The 14,665-nt window shown below is 38.2% G+C and overlaps 1 protein-coding gene across 1 annotated transcript in view; it reads right to left on the bottom strand.

Moving 5' to 3' along the window:
- Nucleotides 1-14,665, bottom strand: part of FRMPD4 (FERM and PDZ domain containing 4) — a 293,937-nt gene that overhangs the window by 62,254 nt on the left and 217,018 nt on the right. The window contains 1 exon segment of the mRNA XM_058825363.1: nt 1,874-2,034. Coding sequence (XP_058681346.1) covers nt 1,874-2,034 — 161 coding nt within the window.

Raw genomic sequence — 14,665 nt, 5'->3', positions numbered from 1 at the left:
ACTAAGGGCTTAGTTTTCTGAAGGGCCAGAAGGACCCATAAGCCGTGGACTTATGCACCCGTTAAGGTGTGATCAACCGTATTTTAATCATCCTTGATCAATGTTTGTCTGATATTTTGTAAGACCACCTTGAGAAGGATTTCTTTTCTTGTAAAAAAATGATCCTGTTTATCTACTCTTAAGAACAGGAAGTCTTTTCCCATGGTAAATATACCAGATCTTCCTGGTTGCAATACATTGTTTCCTGTCCCAGGCAAAGAACGCCAGAGAACATCTTATTCCTCTCTCCTATGAAAAATCACTCACGTATTTGAATGTCATTCACAGGTCTATCCTATGATTTTACTGTTCTAGGCACAGCAGACCTGTTTTCTTTAGTTGGAGACAGAAAGTTTTTATACTCCAGCTGCTTGAATCTCTTTTCTGCTGGATTCCTACCACTTGATGAACACGGGTACATCCAAAAGCATTGACGCTTTCCGTTAGACATGAATATTTAGCATTAGTCTGAATAGACAATCAGTCATTTATATGTCTATGTGGTTTGGATTCTGGCACTACTGAAATGCACATTGAGTGCATTGTATTTTATAAAATGCACACATTACTTTGTTTCTCAGCACATTTACATGCCCAGAAGTTGATGTAACATCACAGTTCCTATTGTAGAGATATATCCTCTCTAGTCTTTGTCTTTACACTCTGCAGTGATGATACATAAAAAACCAAATAATATTACCATTATGAAGATAAAGTCTAAAAATAAAATGCTTCAGCATCAAAACCAATTCATTGAACAACTGAGCTAATGCTGATACTTTCCTGTTTGCTTTGAAAACTTTACTCCACTTCCATATCCCACATAAATGGATACAAATCCATGTATGAGAATGTTGTCCTGAGCTCATATTTCCTCCTATTCACTCGGAACAGAACATAGTAAACACTATTTCCAAATTTTAACATAAAACTACATTAATAATGCCAAGCTGAGAGAAATGAGCTGTCTGGATCTGGTTCAAATATAAGTTACACTGCTCACTTCATGTGAAAGCAATACAAATGTAATCAATGCACACACGTTGGTAAATGACATCAGAACTTCACAGAGTCGATTTTGCCTCTCTCTGCTCTGCTCTCTGTGGGGGTTCTGGAGAACATAGCGAACAGGAGCAAAGTCAAATCCCTGCCCTTGGCTGCAATTTTACATAACAGCTGGACTTGTGAGCATAGAGAGCAGGAGCCTGTGATTTGGGAAACAGATTATCCCAGGGCTGGTTTCTTATAACTTCAAAGAGATCACAATCCTCACTAATTTTCACTGCAGGTAAGATGTTTGGGGATATCTTTTGACCTGGCTTTTAACCATATAGTTATACAGATGCATTCATTAAAGAAAAAAAATCCAGCAGTAACATCCTCTTTTTCAGAAAGAGATATTGTTTTTAGAAAACTAGCTTTCTTTGGGAAGGCGAAGGTGAGAATGAAAAATATGCAAGTTTTAATCTCAGAACTCAACATACCTCTTGAAAATGCTGATTCAATGGTAATGAAGATGACAGCAAACCAATGTAAAGATACCCGGGAGAAGACCTTCTTTCCTTGAATGAAATGGGTTAACTTTTTCAAGGAAACAATAGTAATGGCTCTGAGCAATAACTCCAAACTGGCTTTTTGCCAATACATTTATGTGATGTTCAAAAATGAGTGTGAAGAAGGAAACCACTGGGTAAAACAAAGCTAAAAATCGTATCTAGTATTTGTGATTACTTTGTCTGCCTGAATATTTCAACAGTTCTCAAATTTGTAGTTGCATTTCATCTTAATAGCCTAAATCAAAGTTTTCTTCTGGGGTCAGTTGGGGAAAACATACCTGGTGTTACTGAGCGTACAACAACTGGCTTTTCACTACCAGCCACAAACCCAAATCCTAGCACAGGATCCCTCCTCATTTCCACTTTCCGAGGGGCTGGAGGGGTTATTTGGCAGCTCTCTATTCGAGGGTCTTCAAATGTGGCTGATTGTGTCATGTGACTGTGAAAAAAATAAAAGATGGAAAAAGGAAAAAAATCATTAAAACATGGTTTTGTGGTATCTACTTGAGCCAAGCAATTTGTGCAACGATATGAGATGAATATCTGAAACGTTCTCACTAGAGGAACTAAAGCACCAACTTAATAACTTTCTATTAGATTTTCTTATGCATTAAGTAATAATGCTGCTGGCAGGTCTCAAATAATAATCAATAGTATCAGGCTTTAAAGAGGTCTCTTTTTGACAGCACGCATTTAATCACATCCCATATATGAAAGAAAAACAACCTGATAATAAAGCCTTTGTCATCTGCGCTTGAATTTTTCACCCTTCAATTTTTAGAAGGGGAAAATAATAGTAGTGACCAGCTCATAACATAAAACCCAACAATTAGAATCTGTCAGACTTTTTAAAAAGAGAACACATATTTTAATTTGGGGATCTATCATGTTAAGCAAGTTTCTGAACTGAATCCTCTCCCTTCCTGTGGCATCCATAACAGCTCAATATTTGCTATTTGGATAAACTATCTGAAATCACTTTAAAATGTTTCAGGGCACAAACAAACAAAAAAAAAATCAAGAAAATATATTTATGTGGAATTTCTGAAAGTTTTACTTTGCTTTCTTCTACATGTTATGACAAAGCCTATTTATTGTACCTAGAAGAAAAATTCTCATGGCTGGAGGGAAAGATCTTGAGTTTTCAAGTAGAAAATAGAAAGGATGAAACCTATCCAACGTCCCATATCCATGAAATAGGTAACAGCTTAAAAGCATAAAGATACTAAATTAACATTAATAAACACTGAAACATGGCTGATACTGTACACGGTCAGAACCAAAACATACTTTGCATTTTCCACCCAGTGGTTGGAGTCCACACTGAATCACAGCTACCAACTCCCAGTGCCAATCAGACAGACAAAGAGACCACTCCAGTGTCATACCCCAAACACCATCCATTGAACTCATGTGCTTCAGGATACCAAACCACCACTGCAGGCAACAAGCAATATCTGGTCAGCACAGTATAAAGATTTCAGGTCATGGCATCAACTCGTTGCAGTCCTGAGAGACCTCAGATAATATTTGTTTTAAGTTGCCTGGCCAAGAGTTAACTCTTTTTTTGCCTTCAAGAGACTGTAAGTCTGCAAGTGCTGAATGACTCTAGCTCATGGTAAATAGACAAATGGGGGAAGCCAAGTTCCAGCCCCATCTGCAGAGAGGGCAGAGGCTCTGAGAAAGGTAACTGACCATGTGCCCAGCCTGAGAACTCTGAAATGCCCATCAGAGAGGCAGATATCCCTACAGCACTAGGCAGTATCATCCATTGGTGTCCTCATGAGTAATTAACAATATGAAAGTCAAGTATTGGATAATTTTACATATAACATAAACTGAGAGTTAAGGGACATACTGTGCAACCAGCATTGTTGCTCTCACCACCTGTCCCTTTTCCATCTGTGAACACAACACCCTGAAGAACTCCAAACTGGCAGTCCATAAGGAGAAAGGTATCATTCAGAGATCTGTTTTCAGCATCAATGACACGCAAAAACTTCTCTGATCTTTCCCCAACAGATACACCTTGGGCATGACATCAATTTACTTTCTCTCCATGGTCTGCTTCATTACTGATACACAGAAGAGCAGCAAAATCTCAGTAAACTCTCAGTGGGAGTCTATTTCTGTTACTGGATTTTTCTAGGGCTTTTCTTCAAAGAAGCTTTCTATCCCTATGACTAGATTCAGTCTGCCTAAGAGTAACATGCTGTCTTTTTATGCATATGATCAGAGGCAGCAGAAACTACTTCCTTACAAAAATAAGAGAGCAAGAGAATATCTCTGTGCTCTCTTTATATATGCATAAGGTGAGGTCAGCAAAGAAAGTACTTGTTTTTTACCAGCTAGAGCATCACATCTGATACTTCATTATCTTCCTCCTCCTGCTCCTCCAGCTTTTGTCAGTTTATTTTAGATAACATTCTATTTTCTTTTTCCAATGAACTGTTAGAAAACCTAGATAATTATACACAGACCCTTTAAGAAATCTATCTTCAAGACGTCCCACGTATCTCCTCTCCATAAATTCGTATTTGTGGTTTGTGCATCTAGATATTCAAACACTTTTTCTTTCTAATGAGACAATTTCTGAGGTGTCACTGGTGTCTAAAAAACTATCTATTTCAACTTGAGAGCTTTGTTTTGGTAGAGAAGACAAAACTCTGCATTTTTTACCTCTCTTTGACGACAGCCCCACTTTCCACAAAGTTAAGATAATCTATTTAATAATTTTTTCCTAATAGCTGTTTCCATTTTTGGGGCACTACAAGCCCAAACAGAAAGTGCCTTCTGTCCCAAAGAGAAAATACCATATATACAAGCAATATGAAAATACTGCTTGAGCCTTTGAAAACTACTTCCATTGTACTACTACATTGTACTTCCTCTGTCTTCTAACACTTTTGCAATGTTTTAAAAAGGAAAAGCCTCAAAACAGCCTCAAAAGCCCCCAACAAACAGCAGCACTTCACATAACAAATTCTAAGAGCAGGCAGAGATTTGCTTAAGAGAGCAGCCCTGCTCCTGGAAGCTCCAGCCCTTGCCTTGGCTGGTGCTGAGGATCTGCAGCAGCACAGCATCAGTTATTCAAAGCCTAAGCAAGAGGATCAGCCAGGAGCAGTCCATCATGATTCTGAGAGGCACAGCAGACACTATTGATTTTTAAGGTTATCCACCTTGGAATACATCAACTAAAAAGACTGCAGCTCACACTTCCACAGCTTGCTGCATCAGATATTCTTGTGCCATTCAGTATGTTGGGGGTGTACTTCAAGAGAGTAGCAAGATGTATAAATATGATCCCAGAAGAGATCAGATGAATGCTCAAAGCTTTTTGTGATGGTACATTGACAAACCTGCTTCCTCCTGTGGTTAGTTCATTATTGAGATGCCAGTTGTGATACCACAGTTCAGGACTAATTTGAATTTTGCATTAATTGGAGGTATTTGATCTCTGTCTCAGCTATGAAAAATATTAACTTCTGCAGAATAACTATGCTACGAGTTCTAAACCAGAATCTAATAAGCTTGGACTCAAAAAAGCCACTATGGAGAACCCTACCTAGAATGTCCCTTATACTGTGCAAGATCTCAGAAGAATAACTGCAACACTACAAACTTGCTATTTGCTTCAAACATCTTAAAAAATTTATTTATATACATTTAGATACAGTTCTTACATCATAGCTAAAGATTTACTTTTCTCAAGGAAAAATGGGAGAAAAGAAAAAGCCTAAGATTTTAAATATGAACTGTTCTTTCCATGTACACAAAGTCAAGCTGTCCTTAAATTGTCTTTTCAAAGAAAGACACTTCTTTCCTCCCATTTTCAAGCTGAGATTAGTCCCTGCTTTGCAAAAGGCCATCTTCTCTGAGGCACTCATGTTGTCAGCAGTGGGAGACTGCTGCCAGATAAAGGACAAAAATTCTTTGGGAATTTCTTGAACAGAGATTTTATATACCAGACCCTTTTGAGAGATAAACTACCAGCTATGGAAAATCATAGCAGAAGTGCAATCATAAGCACTTACTCTCAAAAACCCTCTGTGGAAACTGCTCCAGCCAATATAGAAGGTAACAGGGGAAATGAGAGAGGAGGCATCTGAGCGAGCATGCACCAACACAGAGCAGAATAGAGACATTGCAGGGTGGCATAAAATTCATGCGCACACTTGCCCACAAAAGGGCCTACAGTGAGCAAAGGAGGAAGAAAATTAGGAAAGACAAACACCCTGTGGAGCACTGATCAGCTGCATCAGGCAGCTAGCACCTGCAAACACAATTCAGAAGCTCAGGACATTATGAGGAGCCTAATTTAACATTTGCATATCCAAATTCGTGCTTGGCTTAGTCAGAGGTGTAGTTTAAGATTGACACTTTGAATCTTCACATAATTAGCTTCAAAGTTATTAACTTGGTAATATTTTCCATGGAAACCTTCCTAGCATTGTCCTTATGTAAATTACAGGCTGAATAATCCAAGAAATATATAAACAAAGACTGCAATCCAGAGCTTGATTTAATAATGCTTAATAGTAATTAAAAGCAAAGTGTCTGAGTACAATGCTTTTTAGCCTTTGCATTTTGATATGTCATTCCCTGACATGTCAGAAGGTTTTTTTGACAAAAAATGGTTTTCATTTCCACAGAAAAATGCTTAGAGCTTTAACTCTTCTAAGAAACTGAAAACTATGGTATGAACCAGCGATCCTAATATGATAAACATTATTTTAGAAATAAGTAACAACCAGAACAACTTTAGCTCCATACTGCAAAGACTTCCAAAAAGAAAGCAGAGAAAGCAATACCTCAAACTGAGTTGAATACAGCTGCACACCCACAAACTCTAAAACAACTGTAATCAATCAGCTGTTGCATCATATTTGGACAGGGTGGAGACATGCTGCTTAACACCAGCTTGCAATTTGGGGGTGTTTAATCCTTTGCTTTTAAATAGTTACGGTATTTCTGCTATACAGATCGATTTACCTAAAAAATAGACTCTTTTTCACTTGAGACACAGCAGGTGTAAACTTGGTCAATGACAGAGAAGAGTCTGTGGAAATGTCAAATCACTCAGAGACTAATGAGTGGAAGTGGGCAAGGAGGATGGAGATAAGGACTTTTTACCAAAGGTTGAATTCAGAAATAACAAAACCACTTCAAATTGTTGAGCACCGTTAAAATCCTGTCTCATTAATTTGGAGGAGGTGGAGGATCTGCTTTGTTGATTGCAGTTGTCATTTTCAACAAGATCTGTGCAAGTTAAGGACACTGAACAAACTTTCATTTGCAATTATCTGAGTCCCTGCCATGAGTCTCTGCCCATCCTGCCCCAAAATAACCTCTTGATATTCTATGAACTCTGTGATACTCAGAGTCTTGGGCTCTGCACTCAAAATTTCCTGGGAGTGGTAAAAGCTATTGTAGCAAGGAAGGAACAAGGAAGTAGATTTAATTCTCATTCAATCACTGTTCTTCAGGAATTAGCACTAAGTGAAATGGCTTGAGACTTGAGACAGATTCATGGAAACTGATAACATGAGCGTATTCTGTATTTTCCTGCTTGATAATTTGGAAAGACTACCAAAATAACAATGACAGTTAAAAGAGAACTGTCATAGAGATGAAGAAATATGCAAACCCTCCAGAAAATGAAAAACTCATCTTCGTTAATTTAGCTTAACTAGTAGCTAAATATGAAAAATAATTTCCTTCCTTCCTTTCTTCCTGGAACCTCTCAGTATATCCCAAGTTAATTTATTTTCTCTAAGCAATCCCCCAAGAATTATTAAGAACTAGGACACAAGTGTCAAAACCATGCATCAACTGCCTTTTACTTGAAAATGATATTTCAAGAAAAAAGTGCACAAGTAGTTATTACATTGCTCAGTAGAACTGCTGCTCCTACAGAGAATCTGGTGCCTTGACAAACTCTTTTTTGCTCCATTTTGCAGGAAACCAGAAAATCACTCAAAGCGCTAGAATTTTTTTAGAGATATTCAACAGACAAAAATTTTCTTTTCGGTGTTTAAAAAAGAGTCAACTTTTAACACTTCAAAAAAACATTCCCTCTATTTTTACTGGATTTTTTGTGCAGGTGTATATACCAAGAATTCAGTATCACAGCCACAAAATGCAACTGGGGCTATTTATCAGATGTTTTTGTTTCTTTCTAGGACTACTCTTTTTTTGCCCCAGTGTCAAATTTTTTTTTTTTTTAAAGCTTCTTCAACAGTTAAATCCTCCAAAGTCAGGTCATTTTATAACACCCTAGAAAATGTTTGGCATATGCCATCTGGATGAACATATGGTAAAAATGTAATTAGAAAGAAAAAGGTTTGCTGGTTTCAGAAGAAGCTGGTGACAGCTTTTTTGATAAAATTGGATATAGGGAAATCTGACACGTAAAAAAATTTCAAAATCCACTCTTCCACTGTTGGGCATGATCTGCAATCTAAAGCAAGGCAAAGTCAACCAAAATTGCACTGAATAAAACTGACATGAATACAAATTCAGAGAGCTACAAAGATTTATGCTCAAATTTAGTCAGGCATTGGGGAAAACACACTGAAAATATAATTCACAATGACAATTAGGACTCATGTTATTACATGTGTAAAATGTGAATACTTCTGCATTCTGCCTTATTCTATATAGGAATGTCATATATAGGGAAGAAAAAAACCCAAACTTCTATAGTTGAATCCCACAAAGACATGGAAATAAGCCTCAAGCCCCAGCTGCCAACTAGCAGTTGCTTGCTTTGAGTATTGTATCTACAGATTGCTAGAGAAATTATCTTTTTAAATTATTCTTCTCTCAGGGTAGCCACAAACATATCAAAGGCTCTGTTCATGATGAAGGTTGGATTTCCTGCCTTTTGTATTAGGACAGGACTTTACAGGCACATGCCAAATAGCAGAAATTGCACAGAAACATCTCAGTGAAAATTGGTGGAGAAAGGACCACCCAAATGCTGGAACTGCCTCCCCTGGAAGCTGAGCATGATGCCAGCCTCTGACTCACTGCCCAAAATGCACAGCCAACAGGGGTGTGCCATGACAACTAAGTCTGAACTGCAGCCACGGACATGTGGCAGTAATGCACATGGACAGGCCACCCCCTAACATGCAGTTATGCTCCTGCACACTGCTGAATGGCACCCTGCACTCAGTTTCTGTCCCAGCAAACTTCTCCCCCCTGGGGGACACCAGGTTCAGCAGAAATACTCTTGGTTTCCAAGCCTGTCATTGACAGAGATCCAGGGGCCCATTCTTGAGCAGGTTTTCACAGCTAAAGGAAGCTCACTAAATTCTCATATGTACAAGACTGGACGGATGAAGCTATGCATGAACTGCCTTCCACAAGAAATTCCAGGGCAAGCCCTGGGCTGGAGCTGTGCAGACACAGGGTAATCCAAAATGTGGGAGAGAGCAAGCCAGCAGAAATGGCAAATGGCGAACATTGGCTGGTTTAACCACCAATTGGTCCTTGCCTTTTCCTGGAAAAAAGATTTACAGATTTACAATGCCACAAAATCACTGGTATTTCCTTCCTGAAAGAAGCTTTTTCACAGGTCAACTCTTTCATAAGCAGCAAGGGCAGCAGTATAGCACAGGGAGGCAGGATATTTGACCACTTGCCTGACCCAGCTCCTTCAAGAAGGAAACTGTGCAAGATGTTTCTGCTAGAAATCAGAATTACTGGCTTTCCTCCACAGCAGGAATTTCTTACAAAGTTAGGATTTGAAGTATACCCAGGTTTTATCCCGAGATAAAGCATTTTTCTTAAAGTGATCTTAGCTACTCTGTTTAGAACAGTGAACTACTTTAAGGCCCTTAAGGATGATCTGAAATGTAGCTTTTCATTATCCTCTGCACATGCATCAATAAACCCTGTTGCAACTACAGACATAGTAAAGGAAAAAAAATACCCAACCTGCAAATACACAATAAATCCATTTGGGCTGAAAGTGTCCTCTGGAAAACAGAACAAACAACTCCTATTCATCCTGCTTTGGAGATTTCACACTAACCCCATCAAGAGCAATCTGTCAGCCCTGCCTGGCCCAAGTCTGCAACCAAAAGCACAGACCTGTGCTAAGGGCTGCCAGCATTTCCCATCCAGCAAGTAAAAGGAGCTGCCATCTCCAACTCAACATGGACAATTTGTCCAACTGAAATGTTATAAAAAGAACAAGGGAGGAGAAGCAGCATAGAAATTGCTTTTAAGGTGCTGATTAGATTAGGAAAGCTACTAACTAAAAAAATCTCATCTGGTGCAATGCTGGAAGCTTGCTCCAACAATCACACGTCACTCTCTGTGAATACTGAGTGTGGGTAACCTGATGACAGGGTAAGAAGTTGGAATGCAAATTTCATGTGCCCATTGTAACCCCCTGGCAGAGCTGGGCTTGGCATGACCAAATAGCTGAAACACTGAAGCCCCTGCTTTGACTGTTCTGTACCTGCCTAACTCCTGGGAACTCAGTGCTGTTATGAGCATGTGGAGATAAGCAATTACAGAAGAAGCAAAACCCATTTGTTAATCCTTTGAACTTAATCTTCCTCATTCCTTCAGCAACTGAATGGAGGAGCAGGTTACAGAAAGGGCTTTGAATAATCTACTCATTTCCTTCCTTTCCAGTTACAGTGGAGGGCTCCTGAACAATACGAGCCCTTCTGATGGCACCGTGTCACTCCAGCATTCAGCCAACTGCCTCTTGGGCAAAGTGCAACCTTTCTCAGGGAACGCTGAACATTAGCTGCCAGTGTCAAAACAGGTGAAACACCAGCATATGGGTGAGTTGATAAACAGTGGGTACTCAGTACTGCACCTGCTTAGTTTATCGACAACCAAGTATTTAAATGCTCATGTATGCATGTATGATATAAACCCTGAGTTTACCTCACTCTGGCCAGTACAGCTCTCTGCACTCAGAAGCAGACTGTGCCTGTTCTGTATGTTCACTTTAGGAAAGGGCAACACAACAACCCAGTTAGAAACATTGAGTTTGTCCAAGTTCAGAGTAACACAGAGGAGCAGCCTATACATCAGTACAACCAGCTGTCTCCAGTTTCCCTTGATGGGTATGAATTCTCTTCACTGGAAATTCCAGCACAGGAAATATCACGAAGTTACTTTTATAAAGATGTCCAACTCCTGAACTGATAAAATGACTTCAAGGAAAACCTTTCATTCTCCAGCTTCGAGACAGAAAGGGATCTGCAAGCAACCAAGGGGAATAGAATGAATTTAAAAGATTTTCATAATAGCTCACAAAAGTCCCAAATTCAAACCTTCATGATCTGTAACAAAGTCTTCACAATTAGTCTTCAAAGCAAATCTTCTAGTCCTGTAATTCTGGAGAAGGCCTTCAGGACAGAGAGGAAACAAAGAAACCAACTCTTCCTTTCTCCTTTCTTTTAACAACTACAAATAGAAAGAATTACTCTTCTTGACTGCTGATTTGGGAGCATGCCATTATGACTCCTCAGCAAATGCAAAATGAAAAAGAGAACTTAATTGAAATAAGTTAGAATGACAGATTGCACTGATGGGATGTGAGGCTGCCAGATAGAGCTGTCATGCAAAAATTAAGCATAGGATATTAAGGGAGAAAAAAATTAGGTGTGTTTGATCTTTGGATTTTTTTCCTGATACATTACTCTCTATACTTCAGCACAAATGGCTGAATTATTTTTCTGGACTTACTTTTACATTCCAAAGTAAGCAGCTAACCTTTCTAAGTGAGAACACTTCTAGTAACCGTAGGCTATTTCATATATCTTAGAAATAGGGGTGCTGCAGATCATAGTGCAGCTTCATTATATCAAAGAAGCCTTTGCTAAAGCCTGTAAGTAATTTCTATTTACCTACTTACCTATGCAAGAAGCTGCCCACTTCCAATCCATTGTGTTTAATAGTATCTATGTAAATATTATTCAAGACACTATGTGTGGTAACAATGCACAGGAATCATTACCTCCTTCAATTTGTAACTGCCAGCAAGCTTCCTCAAGTGGTGAAGGAGAAATAAAGTAATATACAACATTTCAAAACAGGTGCATTGGAGTTAAACTGGAGTGACAGCTGCTTTAGGGAAGCCTATCAGATAGAAACCCCTTACTTACAGGTGAAGAAAAAGGTCAAACAAAAGTGTCGTGTACAGTAACCTTGACACAAAAAAGTAAATTACGATGGAAGTTGCAGCCAGGCTGATCAGCACATCAGCTCTCCCTGTTTATCTCAAGAAGTCCCAATTCTCTGTAAACAGTGAAAGCTCTCAGTAATGCAAGCAGTTAATTCCAAACTATGACAATCTTCACTTCGGAGTTCAGAACAATTCTACAGATGGTTTGCTTTCTGTTTAAGCCACAGACATGTCACTCTCCTCTGAAATCTAGAGCTGATAAACTCTGCAAAGCCCCATCTCATGAAAAACATTATAATAAAGGCCTTCAAGGTTTCTTAACTGAGAAAGTACATAAAGCACTTTGGAATGTTGGGGTTTTTTTAAGGAAAAACAACACTAGTGCAATTCTGACATTAAATACAATGATGAAAAAATGACTTTAAAGGCTTGGACTTTCAGAAAACAAATACAATTAAAACAAAATCTTGGTCATTGATACTGCACGCCTGCAGTACACATTTTCAGCCTGGAAACTGTCATGTCTCTTTTTGTACATAGACAGATCAGACTGACAGAACAGGCCAAACTTGAAGAAAATAAGCCATAACTAACATTCTGAAATATATTAATTTCTTCCTTATCTTCTGAAACTTAAGAGCAAGGATAGATCTGAGCCATTGGCAGTAAAGGTATATCACTTTATCTTGTAAGTGTAGATCTGCTTAGGATTGGGCTGATCTGGGTTTCAGGACTATATGGAAAGAGTGGCAGTTGGCAGCCATACAAAACCAAGGTTTTTGGTTTGGGTTTTTTTTTTTTTTTGTTTGTTTGTTTTTTTTAGCAAAACCACCACAAAACTAAAATAAGTGCTGAACTAGACACTTATTTAAATATCATTCTTGCATGATCTGATTATCTAGCTGTAGCCAAATTTAGACCAATACTATCCCCTATTAAGCGTAGTCCACGCCATAAGGATAAAATCAATTTTGTAGGAAACATTCCAGTGATGAAGTTCACAATTTTCTATGTAAATTACTTCCACTACAGAGGGCATTCTATAAAAGAGTGTTTTTCTAGTTAGATAACACTTCCTGGCCCAAAACCCCTTAATTTGCACAGAGCATTATTAAACCACAGTGGCCTGCAAAACACAGGGTAGAATTTAAACTGCATGGCCCAGCACATGGGAAGAAAAAAAAAAAAAAGTGGGAAACATCTGCCTAATTATACCAGTGAAACCTCAACTCTCTATAAAATATACTGTGGCCTCATTTTAGTGTCCATACAAAGCATGCTGAACTCTGGTTTTAAATGTCTGCCATTAAAGTAAAGAACATTTCCACCAAGAAATGGAAAGCCAAGCCAAACCAAACGGTCTGATTTCAGAGAGGGTTAGTGGAGCTCACCAAGGGTCTGGAACACAAACCTTATGAGGAGTGGCTGAGGGACCTGGGAGTGTTCAGACTGGAGAAGACTCAGAGGAGACCTTGTCACTCCCTACAATCACCTGAGAGGAGCTTTTGGTGACTTGGGGATCGGTCCCTTCCCAGTAACAAGCAACAGAACAAGAGGAAATGGCATCAAGGTGTGTCAGAGGAGGTCTAGGTTGGATATTTGAAAAATTTCTTAAAGAAACGGTTTGTCAAGGATTGGAACAGGGAACCAACTCCAGACGTATTTATAAGATGTGTAAAACTGAGGACATGGTTTAGCAGTGAACTTGGCAGCGCTGGGTTAATGGTTGGACTTTATGATCTTAAAGGTTTTTTCCAAACTTCTATGATTCCCTTCTACATACAATATTTTTGCTGACAGATCCAGGAATTATGCATATCTTGGTCACATCACAGCCTACAATTTATTTCCTACAACTAGGAAATAAATTTCTGGACACTTAGTAGACTGATTTTTAATAGAATAAGAAGCCAGTCTATGTAGGAAGCACAAATTCTTCAAAAGCAAACCAGCCCTTCCCATCATTAATTACTCAACAAACCAACATTTATATTTTAAAATCACAGAGAGTCTAGTCTATAAATGGAATACATTTTCATAATTTAATAATATAGCAAACATATGCAAATGAAATTGTTATTTTACAAATCAAGAACTCAGAAAGATTAATTAGAGAAGTTTTACTTATTTCTGACAAGCAGTTTAACTTCAAAAATGACATAATTCAGATTTGGGGATAGGACAGAAAAAAATCTGTCATATCAGGAAATTAAATTACTCTGAATTCTGTTTTGAAATATGAGTCATACATTCTCACAATTGATTTAAAACAGCTGGAATAAAAACAAAGCAAAGCTCTACTATTTTCAAAAATTAATTCAAACATCTGGCAAGAGAAAACAGCAAGTCTTCTTCAGCGATGGATAATTAACCTACTCACTGTTCTGACAACCTCAACTGCTCTACTACTTATGTTCATAAACATAAGGAATAGATTTGGAAATGTTTTAACATTTTAAATCAAATTCATATCCTTGTAGAACACAGGTACTTATTTTATTTTGTGTAAAGAATGAGATCAACTAAAGCATGAGCAATTTAGGGGATCTTTTGTCTGTCCATTATAGTTTTGCTATAAATGAAATAGTAGGAACAAAATAATGTGTTTAGAAGAAGTCTCATTTAAGCTTCTCCATCCATAATCTGTAGAGTTATGCAGATTACTCTTTTGCCAGTTTTAGGTCCTGTATTTCTACCTCCCAGTTATGGCCTGATCCAAATACATGAAGCTTTTAAAAAAAAACAAACCCCAAAACAAACCAGAAAAAAACTTGCAGCTACAGAAAAAATAGAAAATGTTTTGCAATAAATATTTCTGTTACACCACTTCAATGAAACTTTTCTTCTCTTTTCCTAAGACAGAAGGATAGGAAAATAAAACCACTTTAAAAATAAACCTGAAGTTTTTTCT

This window comes from Ammospiza caudacuta, chromosome 2 (assembly GCF_027887145.1).
Source record: "Ammospiza caudacuta isolate bAmmCau1 chromosome 2, bAmmCau1.pri, whole genome shotgun sequence".
In the NCBI taxonomy this organism is placed as follows: Eukaryota; Metazoa; Chordata; class Aves; order Passeriformes; family Passerellidae; genus Ammospiza; species Ammospiza caudacuta.
Note: the sequence above shows the minus strand (reverse complement) of the source record. Positions and strands in the feature narration are given on the sequence as shown.